This window comes from Nicotiana tomentosiformis, chromosome 1 (assembly GCF_000390325.3).
Source record: "Nicotiana tomentosiformis chromosome 1, ASM39032v3, whole genome shotgun sequence".
Lineage (NCBI taxonomy): Eukaryota > Viridiplantae > Streptophyta > Magnoliopsida > Solanales > Solanaceae > Nicotiana > Nicotiana tomentosiformis.
In genome coordinates this window covers 87,759,849-87,775,263 of record NC_090812.1, presented here as the reverse complement: position 1 = coordinate 87,775,263, position 15,415 = coordinate 87,759,849, and the positions used below count along the sequence as shown (strand labels likewise).

General features: G+C 35.9%; 1 protein-coding gene across 3 annotated transcripts in view; it reads right to left on the bottom strand.

Moving 5' to 3' along the window:
• LOC104106131 (structural maintenance of chromosomes protein 5) overlaps nt 1–15,133 on the bottom strand; it is a 30,895-nt gene extending 15,762 nt beyond the window's left edge. Inside the window, exons 1-21 of one of the 3 annotated variants that reach the window (XM_070187043.1) lie at nt 14,832–15,133; nt 14,415–14,592; nt 14,169–14,322; nt 12,770–12,843; nt 10,342–10,491; nt 10,105–10,209; nt 9,806–9,951; nt 9,433–9,544; nt 9,186–9,341; nt 8,837–8,958; nt 8,610–8,754; nt 8,434–8,499; nt 7,797–7,922; nt 7,616–7,714; nt 7,356–7,521; nt 7,130–7,275; nt 5,918–5,981; nt 5,685–5,809; nt 5,504–5,581; nt 3,361–3,433; nt 2,575–2,678 (exon numbers count right to left, since the gene is read on the bottom strand). In XM_070187043.1, coding sequence (XP_070043144.1) covers nt 2,575–2,678; nt 3,361–3,433; nt 5,504–5,581; nt 5,685–5,809; nt 5,918–5,981; nt 7,130–7,275; nt 7,356–7,521; nt 7,616–7,714; nt 7,797–7,922; nt 8,434–8,499; nt 8,610–8,754; nt 8,837–8,958; nt 9,186–9,341; nt 9,433–9,544; nt 9,806–9,951; nt 10,105–10,209; nt 10,342–10,491; nt 12,770–12,843; nt 14,169–14,322; nt 14,415–14,576 — 2,373 coding nt within the window. In that variant the 5' untranslated portion in view covers nt 14,577–14,592; nt 14,832–15,133. The remainder of the gene's footprint in view (nt 1–2,574; nt 2,679–3,360; nt 3,434–5,503; nt 5,582–5,684; nt 5,810–5,917; nt 5,982–7,129; nt 7,276–7,355; nt 7,522–7,615; nt 7,715–7,796; nt 7,923–8,433; nt 8,500–8,609; nt 8,755–8,836; nt 8,959–9,185; nt 9,342–9,432; nt 9,545–9,805; nt 9,952–10,104; nt 10,210–10,341; nt 10,492–12,769; nt 12,844–14,168; nt 14,323–14,414; nt 14,593–14,831) is intronic. The other 2 variants (XM_070187037.1, XM_070187047.1) reach the window with 2 other exon arrangements.
• Nucleotides 15,134–15,415: the final 282 nt, after the last annotated feature.

Genomic DNA, 15,415 nt, shown 5'->3' with positions numbered 1-15,415 from the left:
ATGAGAAGCTTTTTACGGTAGAAACATGGAGAAATTTTTAAAAATTGAGAAAGTCTAGCCCTAGGGTTCTGTAACCTAATTCATCAATTGGGCAAACGTTATCAAAATTTGATTTTGATTAGTATTCTGGAATCCTCCCGCCGAGGACAATCTGTTGGTGGTCATGGTAAGAGAATTCTGATCCGTTTACCAGATTTGACTTTTTTTGTCAACCTTTGACCACGAGTTTGACTTGTCTTAACTATTCTCCCGAGGGTTTTTGACCATTCTAAACTCGTTTTTGTGTAGTTTGAGGTGATCTAGATACCTGAGAGCATATTTTAATTTATTGAAAAGAGTGCTTGGATTGTGAATCGAGGTAAGTGAGACTTTAAGCTTTGGTGTTTGCTTTTCAAAACCCATTTTGAAAATATATTTTACCTGCATGGTTCATGTGTTGGGACGAGCGTGTGCTTGGCAGAATCGGTGGTCTTTGACCAACCGCACGTATATTATTTGTTTAGAATATGAAAATTATTTAATACATAATCTGTGTTGTGGCTTGGCTTCTTGTCATGGCGTTGGACGTTAGAAATTATTTCTTCGTTACACTAATACATTTGGTGCACTATGTATGCCGTCGTGATAGATTTGGGGCATTGTGTATGCTGTCATGGACTCGTCGGGGTATTTGGTTAATTTCTTTCACTGTCGTTTATCACAAGTCCTTAGTATAAAGCGTGCTGAGATATATAGTGTTGTTGTTGAACAGTTGTTTGGACCTTATGGAGTAATTATATATTGAAAGAATATTTGTGCATATTATTTCTGTACTCGTGTATTTGTATTTTCTAACACTTGTTCCAGGAGTATTTAAAGTGGCAGGTTGAGGCTGTTACTGGGTTATATTTACCTATAACTCACTCATTACCTGCACGTACACGCAGATACTGTTGCTGAGGACGAGACTAGCGGCTGGCGAGTTTCAACTCATTATTCGTGGAGGTCGTTGTTTCAACTCTACCTTTCTTATGTATATTATTTCTTTTTGGGTTTGCATGCCCGATAACTTAACTTCTATAACTTTATTAGATGCTCCATGGTCTTGGTGTGGGAATTTGGTCTGGAAATCTATTATTTGACCGATATTGGATTTTATAAATTGATTATGGTTTTAGTTGGATAATTATTTCGTATTTAGTGATTATTAATGTGTTTCGACCTGCAGATATTTTCCCTTAGTGCTTATACAAAAAGGTTAAGAGTGCAGAAAATTGGTTCGCCTTGCAGGTGATGTTAGCTGGGTGTCAGTCACGTCTATGAGATAGTTTGGGGCATGACAACTTGTTCTCGAATTGAAAAAAAAAAAGCAAAAAAGTAAAACATGGTAGTAAAATCAAGTGCGGAAATAAAATGCTGAGTAATGGTTTTGCGACATGTCTATGGACTCGTTTGGGACATGACAGCCTGTTCTCGGATTGGGAAAAAAAAGGCAAAAAAGTAAGATATGGTAGTAAAATGAAGTGCAGAGGTAAAATGCCGAGTAATGGTTTTGCGACATGTGAGCTTATATGGTTAAAGCAACTTCACAAAGAATTAAGGTGTGGGAAAATCAAAATGCACCAATGCAACTGATCTGAGACAATTAGATTGCAATACACATTGCTTTAAACCCAATGTTTCATGAAAAGGATATAGAGTAGATTGTCACTTCATCAGACAAAAGATTGAGTAAGGGTGCATTACGACAAGTTTCGTCAACTCAAATGATTCATTGGCAGATATTCTTACAAAACTACTTCAAGGATCCAGAATTGAATATATTTGCAGCAACTTAGGGGCATACAATATGTAAGCTCCAACTTGAGTGGAGTGTTAAAAATTAGAAAATTATTAATAGGCAAGAATCTTTTCTTTGTAAATATAGGAAAGATTTAGAATACTTGTAATGGATAATTAGGAACAGGAATTCTTCTCCTTTAGGAATAGAAATTACTATCCTTTCCCTTTTTGAGATTACTTGCAAACACTACTTAAACCCGTAGTGTTTGAGTAATCAAAAAATTCATGAGAGAATAATCAAGAAATTCATGCCTAAATCTCTTCTTTCTTTTTTCATTACAAATTAAACCCCAATTCAAGTAGCAGTCTTATATATTTCTATTTTGTCTATTAAACTTATATTTTATTTCTCTAGCTAGAGAATATTCTAATGGGAACTATTTATCTATGTTCATTTAATTTATCCAATTACTGAGTTCCCTTCCTAATTATATATATCAACAAGCAGATGCCACATAATGGACGTAATAACACATTAAGGGCATGAAAGTTCTCAAAACCTCTAATTTTATCTTTCTCTTTTATTCTTTTGTTTTTCAGATAATATAACGAATAAAAAAATTATGATCAGAACCTCAAAGGTCAAAACATTTTTTTAGATAGAGAGATAACAAACTGTTATTAAATAGAAGCACCAACGATCCCTGTCCTTACAAAAAAAGATGTAAGAAGGAACAGTAATAACAAACAGGCTACACAAATGTTAGGTGTCCAAAGATTCACACAAAAATCTGTATTAGTTGGGAAACAAACCTCACAAAAAGCCTGCTCTAGTTCTGGAGTTATAATGGCTACTGATTCTGCATGCCTCTTGGCAGCTTCCAGTTGCCGTCGGCATTCCTCTGTCTCCTTCTTACCTAATCAAGAAAAATAACAAACTGGAAAGCTATATGGTGTAATAATTTCACTCAAGGCCATAAGCAGTAGTGCACGCAGAGTTTTGCACAAATGGTTGTCGACCTATTGTCACAATTCGACTTGTATATACAGGTTTGGGTCTAGGGCTATGGGGTGTAAGACTTTAGTTCCTATCTCATTTTGATGTTTACTTTGCATTATTTTTTAAGAGGTTTTACCAATTGTATATAATCATACAATTTTTAGAAAAATCTTATATATATACATATTTAATAAAATAATTTTTGGCGAAGCGTGTCTAATGAAACACTTGGTTCAGTAGCAAAGGCCACTGGTGTTAAAGCCCACAAGAATCAGGAAGACGAGATCCAGTCACATCATTCACCTAAGCATTTGCAGCCAGATATCAATTAGTAGGAAATAACAAACAATGTACTTGACTCCTCCCACTCAAAGACATGAATAAACTACCAAATCATGGATTACACAGCAGGTTGAGACTATATCCCCATGGTTCATTTCCTTAATTTTTTGGACCCCCTGTAAATTTTTCTTTTTGTCAGCCAGGCGAGATGGTCTTTCAGAGTTACTATATCACTGTGCAAGATGTAAAATAGTCAATTGTGAAATCGCTAACTACTGAAGAACTCTTTGCATTGGACTAATTACTGAAGAACTTACAGTACTCATAATGCAGAGATGCTTGCATAGCAAATTTTTCTTGGTGCTTCACATTAGCTTCCATCTCTTTAATCTGAAAAGATGAAAAGGAAGCGTGATTCACAATCATAAAAAGATTTTATGTCTAGTGAAGTCAGTCTCAGTTTGTTTGACTACTTTCAACTACCAGTAATGAAACGAGGCCCATATTCTTCGCTTGTTAGACTAATTTCAACTACAAGTCCATATTCTAGGTATCAATCTATTTATTAAGAAGAAAAAGAAGAAGAGAATTTATGTCCAATGAACTCAGTCTTGGCTTGTTAGACTACTTTCAACTACAAATAATGCTAAAAAACCCATATTCCTGCTATCAATCTATTTATTTGAAAAGAAAAAAAAAGACCAGATGCAACACTACAGAACAACAAGATTACATTTGATTTGCACTGGCAGACAATTTGCAGCAAACAAAATGAAAAATAATTCATACACCTTGCGCTAACATCAGCGTAGTACCTTCTAATCAACGACACAAAGCATCATATCTGCTGCTCTTTCTTTCTTTTTAATTAATTCATGCATTGCTTTTTATGTAGCAATAAAGCCACCAATTTGAGAACTATAGCCCTGTTTAATTTTCAGCAATATGGCATAGTGAAAATGCATGCTTGAAATAGTAACAATGACACGATAAGCTATTAAAGGATAGAATTTGAAGTGCAAGATACTTAAAGCCAGTGTGCTGTCCAAAAAGTAACCCTTTCTACCATTTGTGAACATACTGCCAGAGAATTTTTATTTAACATAATGACAGCGGGCCCTTGTTAATCTTGAATACAAACTGTAGGAGATTAAGAACAAATTGTGTCAGTGTTCATTATAGCAGCATACAACATCTCTAGGATGTCATAAAGTTCAAAAGGCCAAAAACCTTGAATCAACATCTTAATTTGAGGTTTCAGCTTATCATGAAATAATTCTCCATTATACATCCTTTCGCGAGTAGTTTAATCAAGAAATTATAGAAACAGCAAGGATTTAGGAGGAAGCACCTGAAGGGTTTGGGACAGTAAATAAATAAAAACTACAACAACAAACCCAGTGAAATCTCACACGTGGGGTCTGAGGTAAATAAATAAAAACTAAAAAACCATAATAATGCCACAAGACAAACGTTGGAGATGATAGACCCCAATCATGTGACTTGATTTATTTTGCCGAATAACCCTTATGCTGCAAACCCTAACCATCTACTATTGAGTAATAAATACAAAGTCCAAAAATCCTTTAATTTAATATTCCTGTTCTTTATCATACCAGCCTTTGTGTCGGAACTAGCTTTCCCTTTCTATAACATGGGAGGTGCAGATATTGGAATCCTTCTGCTTGGATCCAAAAGTAGGAATTTAGGGCATCGAAAGTTGATTAATACTCTGCCTTGAAGAGTCGCGGCTATGTTAAGTTTCTCACCAGATTGGATATTACCGAGCATTGATTTGTAGTTACTCTTATTTTTGTGTTGCGACATAAGAATTAGCAAGACAGATGCATCCCACACGCTAGGCACAACTTGAGAACCAATTTGATAAGTAACAAGATTATTTCTCAAAATGGACATTCTCATATACAACAGGTAAAGAGAGCGTAGCAACTTAGGGACCGGCATTCCTATCTCGAAAGTCCAACCCATAACATATATAAGATGGTATCATTAGGGCAGCAAATATAGCACTTTGACGCAGTACTTGTCTTGATTGCAAATTTTCTCCAGGAAAAGGCCCTTCGAAATGTTGACCTAGAAATTGGCATTTCTGTCAGGGCATGCCTTGTGTAGCTCCAAGATAACTATTGCTAAGCTCTCAACAAATGTAGTGAGGAAAACTATTGCAATTAATCAAGTGACACTTGCCTCTTAATCTGTCCTTTCTCCTTATTCCATTCCTTCTTTTCAAGTCCCACTATCAAGTACAAGAACTCCATTTCAGCAGACCCTACATCTCCATTTCCCAGTAATATAATATTCCTTCCACTCACACCAGCCTAACCTGACACAGACCACTCATTTTTTTCGGCAGTGCACAACTTTTGTATTTAATTTCTTCGATTTTCTTAGTTTATCTACTTTGGTTTATACAAAATAGGTCCTAAAAGAGAAAAGTACCTTCAGCCCAAGTTCAAGGGATGCCATGTTATGTTCAGCATAATTTCTTCGGTGAGCCACAGCATCAATAAGTAAATTCTGGCACAACAGAAACAGCAGAAATACTAAACTTCACTCGCTAAGGAACTAATCATAACTTTAGAGGCATCAGAAAACAGAAACATTAAAAAGAGCAATTGACCTTGAGTTCCAATGCAAGTTGAAATCTCTTTATCTTCATAGCTTGAATCTGGTCAATAAGCTTTGCAGCTATACTATCCAGGTCATCCTCTCTTTCCAAAGATTTCAAGTTTATCACACGCTGTCCTAAAGTTGGAGAAAGTTATTTGTTTTAGGAACACAAGATAAACAATACTGAACCTGTAGCTTGTATTATACATACTTCAAGTATAAAAGACTATAAAAGATACTCACTGACACGGCCTTCCATCTCACGCCTTCTTTTCTTCTCAAGTAGTGACTCATTTATAATCTCTTCCTAAAAGTGAATAACAAAATATACTAATTATGCTTGAAGTAAGACACATTTAATTTGTCATCAACAATTAGGACCACTTTCAAACTTATGAACAACGACATTGATGTTAGATTGACGGGAAAACTTAGGGAAAGAATCCCTTAGAGTAGAATCTCTTCAGATTGATTAATTAGACAACGGAAGAAAAGAGAAATGTGCAAAAGCGAATTCTTATAAGCAAGGAAAAGAGATTCGAAATGAAACACAGTTCCACAGCTAATATTATTTTACATGCTTTCCTCCATCCCCATCCTCCACTGCCAACACACAAGTGAGGAGACAGAGCTATCAACATGCTTTCCAGCACAAACACTTCAATGATAGAGTTTTTGAAATTTTTTCATGTTTACTGTTCGAGCTATTTCAGGTTCTGGTCTCCTCGTTATAGATTGGCACATTAAACCTTAATTAGTTTGAAACAAGCAGCTTTGATTCACATACTAATGGAGTCGATACAAATAAATGGAACGTTAGAACCCCTTTTATCTCACACTTCCTCTGCTAGCCACTCATCCGAGCACCTATGTTAACTCCCTCACACTCCAACCCCTGCCTTACAGTCTAAAAAAATACCCTAAGATACCCTTCAATCCAACCCAACCTTGCAATTTATTCCCACCACCCAATAGTTTATGGGGGCCAGCAGCTAGCTACAGTGAGTAATATAGGTTGATGGCGAGGCTACAAGGGGGTGGGAAAGGGTCATAGGATTTTGGCAAAGGGAGTGGGGTTGCAGGGCCTAAGAGAGGGTCTTGTGGAGACTCGGAAGGGGAAACCAAGGGGTAGGAATTCCATGACAGTCGGTCTGCAAAATTTCCTTCTCCATTTGTTGGTCCTGCAAGTACAATGACCAAATTTGCGTATTCACACAGATCGAAGGTTAAATGCTCCACGCTCTATATTACAGAAACCAAACATAGAAGCTGTAACTGAAGAAGCACAAGCACATTTTTCTGGGCATCCTATCACCCCCTCCCTCCCTTCCCCCACCCCAAAAAAAAAAAATTAAAAAAATGAATAATAAACAGATGTCCAAGTGTGAATTTCCACATACTTGCATATAAAACAACTTCCAGAAACAACAACCAAAGAAGAAAAAAAGAAAATACCCGTTGCTTTTCGAGTTTGGCACCTTGATCCTCTATGTTCTTCAATTCACTTTTAACTGCCCTGAGATTATCTTCAAATGTAGAAATGGCTTCTTCCAACTTAAGTTTCTGGGACTTGAGCCTCTCAACTTCCCCCGCATCCACATCTGAAGAAAATACTTTGACTAAACCAAAAAGTTTTCGGGCGAGGCATTAATACATTAAAAACAAAGGGTTAGTGAGATACTGCATAGCAAAAGGCGAGAGTGTTCCACTGATTCAACTGTGCCAGAAACATGACCACCATATCTGGATTTTTTCCATCTGTAATGATTTTCAGGGGTCCATAAATCAAAGATGCCCAATTGCAACGCCTCATCTGCTCTCTTGTCAGTTTCACGTGAGCCTATGTACTGCAAAAAAGCATCAGATTCCTTTAGTGTTAAGCTACTAGCAAAGCTAAATTCAGAAGAAAATATATTAAGTTTCTAGGAATAGTAAGCCTACAGAAGAATCCAGCCCAAATTGGTTGATTAGAACTTCTTTGACTGCATCAGGAGCGTCAAAGACTTGGTCAAGCCTTGAATGGATGCCTAGCATACGCATCTGTGGAAGATAATAACAAGAAAACCAAGTTAACATATAAATCAGCATCAAAACAGGAGGTCTTAGAGAAGCTTATACACACCTCCTCAGTAATTTTAAAGGGAACACGGCTCGGACGTTCATCTGCTACATTTAAAACAGGAAGATTAAATGATCGCATATTTTTAACTAAGAAGTCACGGTCAGCTGCATCTTGTGTTATAAAGGCCTGCATATGTCAATAAATAAGAGAACTGATGAGATGAGAAACAAATTTTCAATAGCACTAAATCAGATTAATAACTTTGATTCCGGAAACCTTTTTATGTCTCTGCTTATACATTCTACAGAAGTTATCATTTCTATAAGCATGCAATATGCCCATGCAAATGACAAAACACCTTACTCAAAGTTACAACTTAAACTAGAAAACAATAAGTGAATATCACTTAGCAATGATAAGATTGTTAAAAGTACAACTCCAATCAATGCTTTCTACAACTGCAAATCTCATACCAAAGCACAAAAGAACAAAGGAAAAAGGAGTACATCAAATTGAATACTCAAGTTTAAACTTCAAAGAGTGATTATACAAATCACCATATGTACCATGTTCAGATATTAATTACGAGCTAGAAGATACCAAACAAGCAGAGAAAAGATGCAAGAAAGACAAATCTGCTTGGGCCACATATACTAGTATTGGAGACAGAGATGACGAAATCATTCTTGTTAATTACCTTCCAGGCGTAGAATGGTACGTGATCCTCTAGGTAATCTGCATGAATCCGATTGGAAACATTGACCTGAGTTTTCATTTCAGCAAAAGTAGTTAATAACCTTTTTTATTGTTAGAAAAGTAGTTAATAACCTTTCAGATCCATAAGTATCTAGTAGCAAAAGCCTAATTGTATACCTCAAGAAGAACTGGACCATATACAGATTTATTAAATTGATGTTGATGCTCCTGAACCCAATTGTAAGCTTCAAATATCTTTTCAACACCACTACTCTGTAAAGCACGTAATCTTTTGTTGTTTGCATTCTCCATCTCCTTCAATCTGCAGAGCAATGCAAGAATGTGTAAGAGCTTTCAGTAATTTTACAATACAATGACCATAGCAACACAGTCCTGATATTTACTTATCAGAGCACTGCCTGAATGCTGTCCTATTCCAATCAAGGGATCTCTCCATTTCTGATTTCTGAGACCTTTGTTCTCTTGCAGCATCTTGCAGCTCCAAAATTTTAGAACCCAAACCATCCTGTAGAGTTGACCAGTTCAGCAACATAAATTTTGCAGTAGGCAGAGACCAGTCAGGAGTATCTACATAAAAAAGGCTACTCGAGAATAGTTAACATAAGATTTCCTTGAAATTCAATAATCAATCACATACTAGCCATCCTTAGGCACGTAACCTCATATCTACGGATGTTGCTTTAAAGCAAGTATAGTATAAGACGATGCAGAACACCAAAATAAGAAGCCTACAATTTTATCTCTAGGAGGTTCATAAGGAGGAAGATTTGCAAGCTCCAATTCGGCAGTTCTAAGATCTTCTTGAGCTTTCGAAATTCTAAGTTGACGAGATTCCTCTTGCTTCTTGAAGTCATCCATTTCATTATACTTTCCACGCACTTGAACATCCTGATATATCATAGAAAGAAGTAAAAGTGAATACTGTAGAGGAAAAAGAATTAATCAAAATGATAAACTTATTGAAACTCTGACAAAATACCAAACGATTGTCCTGATCCAGAAGTTTCATACGCTTGTTGGCATTGTCACCCAACAGGCCATTTATTTTTTTGCATTTAGCATCTCGTTCTGCTTTCTCTTGCTTCTTTTCCCTGAGATCAAACTGTTAAATTAGGAAAGAAAAAAAAAACGAAGGCAAAACTAGATATTTTAAGAAAGAAAGGTGGAGACACAAATTGAAATTTACTTTTTGATCAGTATCAATTTACTAATACAGTGGGGTGCCTTAAAATCTGAAATTTTCTAATGACAGGCAACTGCAAATTTCCCACTACCGAAATATGAACAGGATATCGAAACGAAGAGACAAAATCTCTAACTCAAACTATAAATTACACAACAAGCTCACATACTCTATAGGTTCCATGAGTTCATTCAAACTCTCAGCAGCTTCATCCAGCTTCTTTTTGGCATCTTGTTCTTGGCTTTTGGCTTCCAGAAACTCAGCCTTCTTAGCATCGTACTTCAGCCATGGCAATTTCTTTTTCATGGTTTCAGCCTATAGACATATGAACAGCCAAATTTATTTTATTTTAAATTTTTCTTTTGGGTGGGGGGTGGGGGTGGGGGGGATCAGTAGGACATCCTACAAGCCATATGAATAGTCAATTAACAGCTCTCACCAAAGCTTAGGAAGAAGCTCCACACTTACCTGTGCTAGGAGGTGCTCTCTCTGACGGAGACGCTCGACATCTCTTTCAAGTTGAGAATTGACTTCCCTCAACTGATCCAATGTCTCTCTGCCGCTCTTCACAGTCTAAAACAGATAATGAAATTTTATTCAGTTTGAATTGTCAAAAAATAAGGCAGGATGTTTGCTTTGTTCACTAATAAACGCTTTGCAATAAAAATTTCAAAAGCTTCCACAAATTGGTAAGACAGAACTGACTCGTTCAGACTTCTTCAGCTCCTCACTCTTGCTAATAAGATCTCCATGCTGGACTGGTAGCCGAGGATCACCCACAGCTTTTTCAGTCTCTTCAAGGAGTTGAACAGGAGTTAACTTTGCAAATTCACAAACCCTGTCTTGAGGTAGAAACTGAGGTCCTCCCCATTGAATTAGGATATATCAGCCAATAGATCATAAAGACAAGGAAAAGAATCTCACAAGAGAGAAGTAAACTCTTAATTTAGTTTATGTTCTCTAACTTTTTAAGGAAAAACATACTATACTAGTTGAAAAAAGAATAGTATTTCCTCTATTCACATCAAAACGAATAGCGTCTTTCTGCATATGGAAAACATTTAACTTTCCACTTTCCATTTTACCCTTAATGACATACTTTTATAGCCACATAAATGTCATGGGCTGTTTAAAACCACAAGTTTCAAAAGTCTTTCTTTTTTTATTAACTATGAGCACAATCAAACAATGTCGCACATAATGGAACAGATGAAGTACTTAAGACAGTTAAAAAGATGTTATAAAAATTGTTTGAAGGGCTAGAGATAAACAAGGAAGAGACAAGCAGATAAAAAGAAAAAGCTTATACAAAAAGTCAATGAGACCAGTAAGTGAAAAATGTAAAACTAAAAGGATAATGGGAAATTTTGTGAATACATCAATGGTCTTCCTTCTTAGATACTTCTGATCAAGGCACAAAACAGTAACCAAATAAGATGATAAAAGAAGAGACTTTGTGTAGCGTGAATTAGAAGGAATTGCAAGGACTCGGTATGACATCCACTTAAGGCCAAGAGAAAAGTACATAGTGTCATCGGATAAGGTAGGTGCTTCCTAAACCTAATCCTTGAGATTCTCCTGACAGCATAAATGGCGCAACTGTACCACAATGGTAGAAGGCTTGAGTATGTAATGCAATTAAAAATTATCACCTACATGAAACCTCCAGAGATAACTCTGGTTCAAACAACTGTGAATTGCCATGCCAAAAAGGTTCGAGAATAGAGTAGCAGCCGTCAGCAAAACCAAGTTAAGTTGTTTGTCTTAGCTTTCTTATTGGTGTAAACGCGGATTTTATATAAGATGGTTAAGCTCATTTACTGCCTTACAAGATAATTCTGGTTACTGCAAAATGTACATAATCAACACCTGAGGGAGCATAGTTGTTTTTTCTTCTACTGTACTAGCAAGTCTGGTGTTGTTTTTGGCATCTACATGATACACGCACAGCACCATCTTATTGCTGGATATTAGTAAACCTTTTATTGTTTGCTGATTAAAAAAAAAAAAACTGTGATACCTTTCTATTTAAGGATTACATGCACATTAGCACTGCACATGTTATAAGAGAAAATTCATAATAATATTTAGAAAAGAAATTCACTTAGCAGATTATAACATATTTAGTCAAAATCATTCTGTGGGGAAAATTACTTCTAAAGAGTTGGTAGTAATCCAACTGATATACTATATAAGTTGAGAATTATACACTTTTCAAAAATAAATAAATAGATGAAAAAAATTGATAGTTTCAGGGCGAACAGTAAGCTTCCAATTATTTAGAAACATCTGGTTCTGCTATACTAATCAATAATATCTTGATGATATACAACCAAAGCAACTGGCGGTCAGTGGTCACTATATATCAATATTGTATAAGTAAAACAATAAAAGATCATTGGCAAGAAAATATCAACATGCTACATCGTCGAAGTGTTTTTTTTTTCTAAAGAAGTAGCAAAATTGATATTTTAATGGAAATTCTCAAAAATCAATTTTCCACGAAGATCGGAGTTTAAATTAGAGGAAATTCCTTTTTTCGAGACTGGTAAGTAGTAATTTTATAGATGACAACAGCCACGCACTATGATAGTGCTTGTGACTTACAAGTTCTGGGATCCCCTATACAAAACAAAAGAAAGGGATCCCATCTGTAAACAAAAGAAACTCTAATCCTTTAGTGAGCTAGTAGAAAGCCAAAAACCACAAACATCTGTACTTTAGCAACTGCATCAGGAAACTCTTAAAACTCCTATTTTAAAAACATTCGCATCATGCATGATGTAGAAGCCATGATTGATTTTTAAGCACAGTCAACCTGAAATGGTGCTATACTGCACATACCAGCATTCACTTAATGCTGGTAATTAATAAATTTATCCTTTACGGATAAAGAAAAATATTCCCATCATGCAAGAAGCAAACAATTTTCAATAATGGGAGTTGAGAAAACATGGTCTTGTTAATGTATTTCACACTTGACTTTAGAGATCCCTCTAGTGTTTTTCATATTTACATCTTTTGGGAGAGGGGTGGATTTGGGTGGGGATAAGTAGGTTCCAATAATGTTTTGGCAACATAGCATATGTGTCCTCTATGTTTAACATCCAAAAGAAGATGACAAAGAACTCACTTGAGTCAAATTGTTGACTTGGATATTGAACCTCTGAATTATATCAGTTACGTTCTTCTTTGGCACAGCTTTTCCTGAAACAGAATAAACACATGTAGTGACTGCAAAAGGCATTTCACGTTAATTTACATTTTCTTTTCAACTGATTAACAACATCCTTATCTGATCCCCAAAAGTGTTTATCCGCCCAAAGAGAGACATGCCATTACAGAAAGTAGAATAAAGAACCTACTTACGATTCAAACAACGTCAACCAAACATATGTCGGAACTTCCAGTTGAGGAACAGGAAATTCTTAAGATGATAATAAAAAATATTGACAGAACTGGGAAGAGATCTGCAAGTATATATAATAGGAAGAAAAATGATTGTATCTCGCTAGTACAACCAGCTCCTGGCGACTAGCTTACACCAAATAGAGGTACAATTGAAAGCAAATAATTAAGACGGTTCCTCTGTTTTTTTTAGAAGGAAGATGGTTCCACTGTTGTGCTCATCTTTTTTTTTTTTTTGATAAGGTAAATTGTATTAATCAAAAGGGAGAAAAAAACGACGCCCAATCTTCTACACAAGTAGGTGTTATATGGGTGCACCAAAAAGCGATCAAAGATAAAAGGCTATTCTTTAAGTTGTGATGTTGTACTCATCTAAATAGCGCCCTTGGAATATTTGATTAAAGCAATATAGTGAAATGCAATGAAGCCACATCAAAGTAACAGCTTTTGATCTCCTCCCTAAAGTACCACCAAAACAGAAGTAACAACCTTCCAATCTCCTTCCTAAACTACTGCCAAAGCTTTGAACTACTTAAAAGCCATTCATACCCTAAGCAGAAGCAAGACAAACTCCAACTTCATAAACTTGAAGCATAACAGACTGAAAGAGGAGGGCAAAAATTGCAAACAAGATTCACTATTTGTTCTATACAAGATGCAACAATTTGAACCTAATTACACAAAAGAAGAATATTCATAATTAGCCTAACTAAAATCGAGAACAGTTCTGGTAGGAATCTTAGCCTTCTAAGGAAAGATGGCAAAGGAAAGGGGAAATTGGGATAGAAAAAAGAGAGTTGAAAAGGATAGCACATGAATACGCCCAAGCTCCTAAATTTGAAATCTGACAATCAAAAGATAAAAAAGATTAAGGGTCGGAAAATATGAATCATCCATGTCGAAAAGAATGAGAAAATTCCAGGAAATAGAAGCCTTCGTTTTCACTCGTATGGATAAATGCAAGAAGCCATCCACGTATCCTCTTAATCTATAACATATTATGACATAAAAAGAGTAAAACAAATCAGAAAGACTTGTATCATTCGAGTGGCCCGTCATCACAAATATAGCAAGTTAAACAGCTTTCTAATTGAAGCACACATTATAGATAAAGAATTCTTTACCATTAAAAATCCACTCAGATTTGTTCCGTGTATCTATTTTCCGCGTGATAATTAACTGTTCCTCTTTGGTTTCCCCTCTCAAGGAAATCTTGATGTACCCTGACTCCTCCCCGCGTTTTACAAATGCTCCAATACTAGAAGCCCTCCCCAAAAGCTGCAGTGTAACACAATTTTCATCTTGGTAAAAGTTCACCCATGAAATTCACATGTAGTAATAATTTTTCATTTACTTCAACTTCCACTTACCTGAGGCTCACCACCAAGACCAAGTGCTATCGCACAGACTAGAGAACTCTTTCCAGAGCCATTTGGTCCAATTACAAGATTTAATCGGGAGCCCGGTTTGCATGTCAACTTGCTGAACGTCATGAAGTTATGAAGCTCAATCTCAGTTATGTTTCCTGGCATATAATCATCTTCTCCCCTGCAGATTATAACCAAAAAGATGCAAAATAAGCATCCCAAACAATTAAAGCTAGTACTTTAATTCAACCTCCCTGAAATTAAAAATGAAATCCACAACTATAACTAGAAACATGTAAAATAAAAGACTTTTGGAATTGGTTTTATACGTTTTTAAGTGAAATTATATAACAAAAGGTCGAATAAACCCTAACTATTACTCAAAATAGGAAAAGTCCGAACTATTTTTTCGAAAAGTACCTAGAAGGGAAAAAAGGAGTTATGGATCACAAGAAAGCAGCGAAGGGCCAAAGTTTTAAGTAGTGTAAGTGAAAATTGTGTAGCACGGACCTGGTGATTTTGGCGCGTTTAGCGCCACGTTCCGACATTAAAGTGAGGCGTAGAGAACGAAGGAGGAATTGAAGAAATTAGTCGGCGAGAAAACCGCGATTGAAAGCTCGCTAGGGTTTTCTTCGCCGGAGGAAATCTCGCCGGTGACTGGTGAAAGAGAGTTGGAGACTGATAGTGGAAGAGGAATTTGGCGCCAAAGGGGAAAACTTGTGAGATGAGAGCATATATTAATGCTTTGTGAATTTGTGGGACCTTTTACTTACGTGCCAGAAAAATATTGGTGCGTCTGTAAGATTAATAATATAATATTGGCCAATATCTGGAGGGAAAATAAGTTGTAAAAAAAATAAAAACGAGTTTTAACCACAAACTTTATTATTCGAAAATACAACAAAACCATTCGAAATATATTTTCATACAATTGTTACAAATGTTTCTCAAAATATATTTGTTTGATAAATAACTTTAACATGTAATTTATGTTTTAAAAAAGT